Genomic DNA, 10,915 nt, shown 5'->3' with positions numbered 1-10,915 from the left:
AAATCATCATCCAGTGATCTTATTTTCTGCTCTGAACTTCAAAGGACAACAGTATATAAAGATATCCCCTGATAGGTGGCATAAAGAAGAAAACTCATTTGATTGTTATTAGATCCCTTAGAGACTGGCACTGAGAAAGTAATTAAGTTTGTTAAAATAGACTTTTAAAATTACAGAAAAAGATACACCATTTTTGCCTATCAAGGTGACAGTACTTCAAAGGCATACTCAACAAAATGGGTAGCAGTGTCACAAAAGCTAAATTGTGAGATTTTTGTATGATGTTTAGTCTTTGTGTTATCTCCCACAAGAAGTGTTTATAATTATTATTTTTAGGCAAAGAATAAGTATTGGGAATTATTTTCATTCTAAATTTTATTAAATATTTTCTGGATTTTATTGATAAATGATGAGATGATATTTTGTATCCCTGTAATTATATAATAATTCATTGAACTTTGTACTGTTACCTTTATCACTTAAACTTACAGCTAGGAAAGACCTGCTTTGGGTTTATCTATTTTTATTCCTTGGTCTATTTTAATACTACAGTTTTTAGAGCACTTTTGGGTTCACAGTAATATTGAGCAGTGTTATTTTCCTATAATCCTTGTCCCACACAGGTATACTCTCTTCCACTTTCAATGTCACACAATAAAGTGGCATATTTATTAGAACTAATGACCTCTAGCCAGGGTGCACCATTGACAATATATTTCAGTCTTGCTGTTGTAATTATATAGATTTTAATAAGATTATAATTATATGTGTGTATGTTAGAATACATACACACACACACACACACACATGCACACACATATATATCTCCACCATTACAGTATTGTGGAGCATATTTTCAGTGCCTAAAACTCCTCTGTGACCCACCTATTCATCCTTCCTTTACTGTTATCCCCTGGAAATTACTCTTGTTTTTACTATGTTCATAGTTTTGTTCTTTTCAGAATTTCATAAACTTGGAAACATCTATACATATAGCCTTTTAACTCAGTAATACACATTAAAGTTTCTTCATGTCATTCATGGTTTGATAATTAATTTCTACTTAGAACTAAATAACATTTCATTAGCTTACCACAGTTTATATATAAATCTACTCAAGGATACTGGTTGCTTTTAACTTTTTGTAATTATTAAGTAAGCTGCTGTAAAAATCTGTTTGTGGTTTTTTTGTGAATTCACATTTCCAAGGGATTTAGGTAAATACCAGGAGCATAATAGCTGGATCATATGTTAAGAGTAAGCTTCATTTCATAAGAAACTGCAAAATTGTCTTTTTAATTATTTGTACGATTTGAATTCCCACCAGCAGTGAATGAATGTTCTTGTTGCTACAAATCCTTGTCAGTGTTCAGCTTTGTCAACATTCTGAAATTTGGCCATCCTAATAGATTTTGGGGATTTTCTTACTTAATTTGACTTATCCTGATGAATGATGTAAATCGTTTTTGTTCTGCTTTCCATTTTAATAAGATTGTTTCTTGTTGATATTTAGGTGTTCTCTATATTTAGGATAGAAAACTTTTATCATATATGTTATTTTGCAAATGTGTTCTGTCTGTGGAGCTGGTCTCTTCATTCTCTTGAAATGGTCTTACAAAGAGTAAAATTTTTTATTTTAATTAATCCATTTTGTAATTCTTCCTTACATTGTGTCTTTGGTTTTGTATCTGTAAAGGTATCATGAAACCCAAGGCCATCTAGATTTTTTTCTGTAATCTTCTAGGAATCTTCCAATTCTTTATTTTATATTTGGCTCCCTGATAAATTTGGATTTAATTTTTATAAAGAGTGCAAATTTGATATCGAGATCCTTTATTTTTTTTTACCTAGTAATGTCCAGTTTTCTCAGTACCACTTATTGTTTTTATTGTGTTACTTGTACTCCCTTGTAAAACACTAGTTGAATATACTTATGTAGATCACTCTTGTTCCACCCAATCTATTTGGCTTTATTCCCTTGCATTGTCTTAATTTTGATAAGATACTACATTTTGTTAGTACTGATGTGAATTGCAATGCACTTTACTATGCATCACATTACAGTTTACAAAGCCATTATTTTGATCATTCAGAATTTCTATATTCTTACAGTGAATATTCTTGATCATTCAGAATTTCTATATTCTTACAGTGAATATTCTTACAGTGAATATTCTTACAGTGAATATTTCTATATTCTTACAGTGAATATAATACTTTTCCAAAGTTAAAAGAAGTCCCATTCATATTTTATTAGTAGCATGTTAAACTCACAAGTGAAAAATATACAAAATTGGAGCCCTCCCTGGTGGCACAGCAGGTTAAAGCACAGCACTGAGAAGCTAAAGCCACATCAGCATGAGTTCAATACCCACCCACCCTACAGGTGACCACATGGTGCAGCAGACCTCTTCTGGCCCTCCCACTGCTCCCCTCAACAGTGTACTTCATCTGTTGGCCTGTTCTGCTCTCCACTTTATCTCTGATGAATCTTCTCACCAGCCCTGCACCTCTGGCCTGTACCCCAGTTCTATATGCATAAATGGATAAATCTTTAATGATAGATATATATACAAAATTGAGTTTTTCCATCCACACAAAATTTTGTGTGTTAAATTTCTCTTCTTTATGAATCATAACAAAGCTTATCATCTTCCTTTTATAAATAATACAAATATATATTTTTTATTTTTCATTACTAAATGCAATTTTGCATATTTCATCCTTTTGTTGCTTACATAATGTGATCCTTTTCCTGAGGAAAAAGTAAACAAAAGTAAATAAAATGTACTTTATTGCTATAGTTATTTGAAAGTGTTATTATACATATAAGTGATAAGTCTTATTATACATCTAAGTGATAAACATAACTAAAATTTAATTTTTATTCTTATAAGGAAATTCATAGCCCAGATTGGCTAATAGAAAAAATTCCCCTTTCCCATGTAAAGGATTCTTTAAGAGAGAGAAAGGGAGAAAGACAAAAAGAAAAAGGGAGAACTAGAAGAGAAAAGGGAAAATTTACCATCTTAAAGCTTTCATAAAAGTTAGTAAATGATTAATTAGTGAAACTTAGCAGTCAACCTTTCAGAAGATTTAGAATTTTGCAGTGTCTTTTGATATTTTATAGAACTTCATGATGTTATTTGACAATATAAATGGAAGTTAATGACTGTAATGCCAGTACAAACTTTTATACTAAAACAATGTACTTGAACAAGCAAATTGTGTTTATTTATATATGTAGCATCGTATGTTTCTCAGTAGTTGAAACCTTCTGGAAGAGATTACATAGAACTGAGCGTGGTAAATAGGATAACTAAGGTACAGTAATCACCTTGTAAACCTATAGCAGACATTGATAGCAGATTGTTTACTTTTTCTGAGAATCAGATAAAAAATTAGCATCTCATGCAGCCACTAACAACCTATGTGAATTTTCATACAAAGTAAAAAATCAAAAATATTTTCTGTGAAGTAATATATGCCAGTACTAATGTTACATGATTATAAGAGAAAGCATTACTTAACAGTGTAATTGTAATGTTTGAATAAATGTTTAAGGCTCAAAACTTCCCAAATAGCAGAGGATAGATGAAGTCAGCTGTGGGGATCAGTATTTAGCGGTTCAGCCAGGAACCAATGTGTTGGCTGCACAGTCTCTTAATGGCTGCCTTCATCTCCTGGTTCCTCAGAGTGTAAATAATTGGATTAAGAAGGGGGGTGATGATAGAGTAAAATACAGAAAGAAACTTATCAACAGTATAGCTATTGAATGGGAAAGCGTAGATGAAAGTGGCTGGGCCAAAGAAGAGCGTGACCACAGTGATGTGGGCGGAGAGTGTGGACACAGCTTTGGAGGATGCACTGGAGGAGCGCTTCCAGATGGTGACTAGCATGACAGCATAGGACATGAGCAAGAGAAGGAAGCAGATCAGGGACAGAAGCCCACTGTTTGCGATCACCAAGAGCTCAAGGTTATAGGTCTCAGTGCAGGCAAGCTTGATGACCAGAGGAAGGTCACAGAAAATGCTGTCCACGACATTGGGACCACAGAAAGGCAAACCCACTGTGAAAATCATCTGACTTGTGGTATGTATGAACCCAACTGTCCATGAGAGAATTAGAAATATGATGAGCATTCTGGGACTCATGATGGTCTTGTAGTGCAAGGGTTTGCATATAGCAACATACCTGTCAATTGCCATGGCTATGAGTAGAGACATCTCTCCACCCCCAAAGAAGTGCATAAAGAACATCTGGGCCATGCAACCCCACAGGGAGATGGTCTTGTGTTTTCTGAGAAAGTCTGCAATTACTTTTGGAGTTGCCACAGAGGAAAGACATAAATCAAAAAATGATAAATTTGCCAGTAAGAAATACATAGGGGAGTGAAGGTGGCTGTCAAATATCACAGAGATCACAATGAGGAGGTTTCCCACTACAATGGCTACATAAACAAGAAAAAAGACAGCAAAAAAGAATATTTGAACTTCTTGAGAACTGGAAAGTCCCAGTAAGACAAACTCAGTAATGCTTGACCTGTTATTCAGGAGATCCATTCATTCTTCGTATGAATCTGTCACAAGTTGTCTAAAAGGGGAAAAACACAGAAATTACAGGAACCAAAAGTAAATGAATGTAAAGCAAATTTATGCAACCTGTTCTTGTGCAAACAACCCTTCTGGCAATACAAGTACCTTGTAGATATTCATCCATATTTTAGAAGGAGATGTTTCACAAGAGCAGAAGGAATTAGAAAATGTTATGAAAAAGAAAATTAAATCATGTTGTGTCTTGCTTGACAAGGACAATTAGACCTTGAGAAAACTTTTCTCCCTTCATATTCACATGAATACTGAATTACCAGAGGGTTGGAGAAAAATTCTGAAAAGCCAGTAGAGATTTTTATTTTGTGGGTCGAGAAAAGTACTTTACTGACACATTTTGTCATCACCAAAAATGCAGGAATATGTTTGCCATAGTAAAGAAAAATCTTTCTGAAGTCACCAAATATACCTTAGGATCCTTTAAAAGAACTAATGTTTGACCATGACCACGTTATAGATGCAAAGGTGAATGTGAGGAAGTTGTGTTGTTAGCTGAGCCTAAGCTCAATTTCTGAAAAACGATGAATGTTTTTAGAATGGAATGACCCACATTGTCTCTCAAAAACTACAGATGCTATGCTCACATATTGCATAACTTCAGTTTATATGAGCAGACTGGTTACCCTTTGTGTGCCTTCTTAACCAGCTGTTTCAAAATTGGGCCAAATAACCATAGTTATAGAATATTACTATTTAAACGAGGTGCTTTGTATATAGAATGAATGTTTAAACACACTAAAATCACTGTGAAGACTGACTAGTGAGTAAGATTGTTCTAATATGGTTTCATTGAACTCTTGTAAGGGGTATGAAGAGAAAGGAGTACTTCCTAAACTAAAAGCAAAAATCTGTGATTTATTGTTGAAAGTCTATTGTCTTTGAGCTTATTAGATCTCCCCCTAGATTTATTCACAATGATTAATTCTTAAAATGAGACTTTAAGATTCATTTACCTTTATCAGAAAAGAAATATGACATCGATATCATATTAACCACTGAAGTGGACCCAGCTATATTAAATGTCAAAAAAATGGAAATATATTAAATGTACTTACAATTAAAGGGAATAGGTTAGTATGCAATCTATAAAAATTTACGTATTTAATCCTCTTAGACTACTTTCAACTTTTATTTTCAAGGTTTATTCCAAGATTGTTGCTCATCTCCAGTCCTTGTCTTTGACCCTAGTTCTAGACCTAATGCAGATATGTAGAGAAAAAAATAGAATATATGTGACTTACTAGGGTACATTTTCACCTTTTCATCACACACATCAAATGTCAAAGAACAGTCTGTTTCATAAACCATGATAGAAACTTAAGTGCATGCCCTTTTCTATGCATGATCACACTCTCCAAGACACACCATTTTTTTCCTAACTGACCATTATGCTAACGTTGATTAATCATTCAGAGTAGCATAAGAACTTTTTCATAAGGTAATACTTGAAAATGGAAATCTTTAATATGTCTCACTCATGTGAATTTTATTATTCTTTTTCCTTTTACTGATTCAATAATAATTTTATCACATGGATTTTTTGTAATTCCCTGAATAATACAAATAAATATAGTTGGTACTCATGAGCATGAAAAATTGAGAGCTCTAGACAAGGTGGTTTTTCTCAATGCTTTTACAGATTATTAAGTTCATTCAACTGCTTGTTCACTTTAAGACTGTAGTCTTAATTAAATTTCCCAAGATGTTCCTTTGCTTACCATAATTTCTTACAAATGTTATGATAGCATCAGTATATTGTGAATGATAAAATAATGTGATTTTTCCATATGAATCAGACATTTTATTCTATTAATAAATCACTCTTCAAAAATAACTGTGTCCTAGGCCTCTCTGGGCCTCTCAGGTTCTCAGTGCTGTCAATCATGAAGACCTGAGTTCCATCTCTGGCTGGGGAACTAACACACAAAGAGCAGCAGACCTCTCCTGTCTCACCCACTGTTCCCCTCAACAGCCTATTTCAGTAAATCTGCCATTCTGCTCCCTATTCTCTCTCTGGTGATCCTCATACCACCCTGCACCTCTGGCCTACAACCCCAGTTCTTCTATGGAAAAATAACTGCATCCCTAAATGCAATTATGCAAGTTTCTCTATAGTATACAATAATTCAAAGGATGAAATCATTCTCTGTTATCAGTATCGTCAAACAATTTAAACATACCTGATCCCTGTCCCTTAAGAATTGCATTTTTGACCTGGTTTGCTGGATTTTCTCCTCATTCCTAATACACATTGGTAAGGTGATTTTTGTATTATTTTCCAGTTGCAACAAAATCAAATTTGTTACATTTTAATTTCTCCCTCCTGATTCACCTTCCCAGTTGGTATCTGACATTTGTATTTTACCACTTATGGACTCATTTGATATTATAAATGAAAATAGTATGATAGATGTGGCATGGAGATAGGATATCATGAGGCTTATATAACCTACCTATTTATACTAGGACTTCATAAATGACATCAGTATGAAGTCCTGGATGTTTGGTCTTCATATTCCAGTGATCTTTTTTTCAGTTCTGAACTTCAAAAGACAACAGTATATAAAGGTTTCCCTTGATAGGCGGCATGAAGGAGAAAACTCATCTGATTGTTGCTAGATTCCCTCAGAGACTGGCAGTGAGAAAATAATTGGGATTATTAAAACAGACTTTTGAAATTGCAAAGTAAGAAACACAATTTTTTTTAACCTATCAGATTGGTGACATTTTAAAGGCAATACCCAGAGGAGTGGAAGGATATGGGATTATGATGTGAATTATGCGATTTATACATGACTTTTGTTGTTTGGAGTAGCTTGCTTTTAACGGTTAGCTTTGAAAAATTCTTAAATAGACAGCACATAGATTATTTTAATTCTAAATTTTATTTGGGTTGAAGTTTTCACTATTAGCTCTAATCTACTGTTTATGGTTCCATTTACTCATTCATATAGCTATGATGGGTTTATGTGTTTGAAGGCTTTAGTTACAAGTTTGTTGGGCATAAAGAAACATAAAAGGCTCTGTCCTCAGGGAGAGTTCTCAACATTTTCTCAGTTGCTTCCACAGTATTTGCTCTTCCCTAAGCAGATTTGAAATCATTTTTTAAATTATACATTGTACACACACACACATACACATATCTATGTGTATCACTCTTCATTTTGTATATTTTTTCATCTCAGTGTAATCCCCATGGACTTCCCACCACCACTTCACCCATATGCCATCACCATAGTCCCATGTGCTCTTCCTGCCCTAGTTTGGATCCTGTTCCCCTTTTCTCCCCCATTGAATGTCTCTGGTTTATAGTTGTTAGTTGATGTTCATTTTTTTTAAGATTTATTTATTTTGCATACAGAACTGGGGTACAGGCCAGAGGTTCATGGCTGGTGAGAGGATTCACCAGAGACAGAGTGGGGAGCAAGACAGGCAGATCTTCAAAGTACACTGCTGAGGGGAGCAGCGGGCATGTCAGGAGAGGTCTGTCATGCCATATGGGTCACCTCCAAGGCAGGTGGGGATTGAACTCATGTGGAAGTGGCTTTAGTTTCTTAGTGCTGTGCTTTAACCCACTGCAACTGTGATGTTCATTTTTATTTTATTACAATTACTAGATAGATAGATAGATAGATAGATAGATGGATAGATAGATAGATACTTCCTGATCCCTTACACTCCTACTATGAGTGAAACTATCTGGTATTTTTCTATTTTTCTTTTTCTTCCTGGCTTATTTCACTAAGCATGATCCTTTCCAGCTCAATCCATATTGCTACAAATGGCATGGATTTATCTTTTTGACTGCTAAGTAATATTCCATCTTCTTATTTATCCTTAAGGTAAGCTGGAGGAGAAAGAGCTTTCTTTGTGGTGTATGTCCTTTGCAAGTGAACTCTCTTCAGATTCTGCATACATTCTATCATAGGATAGCTCTTTATATCTTCTACACACATATATTTCTGCATTGAAGTCAAGTTAAAATTTCATTGCTGGGCCCTCCCTGGTGGCGCAGCAGGTTAAAGTACAGCACTAAGAAGCTAAAGCCACTTCAGCATGAGTTTGATCCCCTGCCCCAGAGGTAACCCATATGGTGCGGCAGACCTCTCCAGATCCACCCGCTGCTCCCCTCAGCAGTGTACTTCATAGATCTGTCTTGATCCCCACTGTTCTCTGGTGAATCCTCTCACAGCACCTGTGTCTCTGGTATATACCCCAGTTCTGTATCAATAAATAAATCTTTAAAAAAATAATTTCATTGCTTATTAACAACCACCCCAGGGTACCCATAACATTCAAGTCTTGACTTTTATGCTCAGATTAAAATTTTGGGCAATCCATGAGTGAATGTGTAGTGCTGAGCACTTTGAGAAGTAATTTGCCTTTGTCCCTAGATATTAAACTTACCTCTGTTCTTACCCATATCTCTTTGGATAATTTGATGATGAACAATTCAATCTCACTCTGTCATTTTTTTCCACTTCTTTTTTTCTTTCAAGATGAAAAGAAAGTGTTTGGAGACTTCCTGCTGAAAGTAGATGGTGATAACATTCTAAACATGAACCTTCCTTCAATGACCAGGTAATAGTGTTTATTCTTTTTTGACATGGTCTGTCTTGAATTTATCCATAGTATTGGAGATACTGGTCTCAGCGCCCTGCTTCTGATGGATAGATTCACCCCCAGCCCCATGAGGATACTGAGTGATTATAAAGCTGTCATCTTGAGTGTGTAGCTCCCTCTGCTGAGGGGGCCAGAGTCATTTTGCCAGGCAGGCTTCTTCTTAGACGTCTCCTGGTCTCTGGACACTGTTTTGGACAGGGAAGACTGCCATAGCCACGTGCTGGCCTGTAAACTTTCTCTCCCCCAAATCCCTATAAATAAAGTCTGCTGTTGTTCCTCCCCAGGTGTCTGTTTTTGAGAGCCACCCTGCAGGAGCACATGCATGGGTTAAAACCCACCAACCAAGCCATCCCCTTGCCCCACCCCCAGGTTTACTTGGTTTCAGTAAATAATTTAAGGTAATTTTTCACAATTGCAAGTGAATAATGATTTATTCCACATAGTTCCCTTATAATTTAGTCAACTCTCAGATTAGTTCGGTTCTTCTGGTCTAGTTATTGTCTTTCTTGTTACTTTTCAAGGAAGTCATATTTATTTTATTTTTCTCATGATGTCTTATAGTCATTTTTAATGTATGGTAAGCCAAGGTCCCTCTCATTGCCTTATTCAAGGTTTTCTTAGCCATTTTCATACCTTTGTATTGTAAAGTAGATAGATTTATTTTCTGAAATTGCAAGTTTCACTGTATTTTTGTTAGCCTTCTTGGCTGGCTTTGTTGCTATGATGAAAGGAATTTGGAGAGAAACTCAATCAGAGGTTCAAGAAGGGATGGTTATGTGGACCACACAACAGGAAAGAGGGGAAAGTGCCCTGAGTTATACTCTCTGCCCAAAGATCAGTGGGGGTCCTGGTTTTATAGGGTTGATCAGAGAGGGATAGCAGGGAAACAGGAAATTAGTTGGTCAGGGTTTGGTGGTGTTTCAAAGCAAACAGATTAGCTCAATAACAGGAAGGGTTGTAACAAACTGCTTTCAGGGGCCTTGTAACATTTTCATAACAGAGCCAAGCTTATAAGAAATGTAGAAAAAATGAATAGAATCACAACATTGTTAACTTTTCATTCCAGAAGCATGTTAATTCTCTAAATATTTTCCTTCTTTAAGGATACACAACACAATTTTGTCATCTTCTTTATATTAATACAGTTTTGTAGCATTTTTCTTGAATGTAAGTTTGACTATTTCCTACTTTATTGCTATATTTATATGATCTTTTGTCATAATGCAGTTGATCTTGCTATTATTTTCTGCATATATAATACTATATACTTCACTGCTATCACTGCCGAAATCTCATTTCTAATTTTTTCCCAGTTAGTTTTCTTCTCTATGTTAAGTTACTCACAAAATGATCCCAAATGTGAAAATTTTCCTATCAGCTTTCTTGTGCCTAATTTCATTAATTTGAATTTTTGAAAACTACTGAATAACAGTAATTATAATTGGATATGGCAAAAATTTTGGTTTCCCAACTGTGGCTGTTCTTTTTCTTGGTAATATAACCTTGTTTTGGGGGGATCAGTTGTCTGAGTGCTTCCATATAGACTCAGAATCTGTACCAAAAAAGCTGTATCTCACAAACCAAGGTGAATCATAGTTTCTCCATTTTTCTCCAGTTTAAATATGAGCATAGACCATGTGACAGAGATGCTGAAATCTGCTGAGTAGCGTTTTCCCATTCTT

General features: G+C 35.2%; 1 protein-coding gene across 1 annotated transcript; it reads right to left on the bottom strand.

The window, feature by feature from the left end:
• Positions 1-3,620: 3,620 nt before the first annotated feature.
• Positions 3,621-4,562, bottom strand: LOC101629039 (olfactory receptor 4K13-like). Its single transcript, XM_004694577.1, has one exon. It carries the CDS (start codon positions 4,560-4,562, stop codon positions 3,621-3,623), a length of 942 nt encoding a protein of 313 aa, XP_004694634.1.
• Between the last annotated feature and the right edge of the window lie 6,353 nt (positions 4,563-10,915).

The sequence above is a fragment of the Condylura cristata genome, unplaced genomic scaffold, assembly GCF_000260355.1.
Source record: "Condylura cristata isolate star-nosed mole 26May11 unplaced genomic scaffold, ConCri1.0 scaffold00045, whole genome shotgun sequence".
In the NCBI taxonomy this organism is placed as follows: domain Eukaryota; kingdom Metazoa; phylum Chordata; class Mammalia; order Eulipotyphla; family Talpidae; genus Condylura; species Condylura cristata.
The sequence above is the reverse complement of the archived record's forward strand: the minus strand, read 5'-3'. Positions and strand labels throughout refer to the sequence as shown.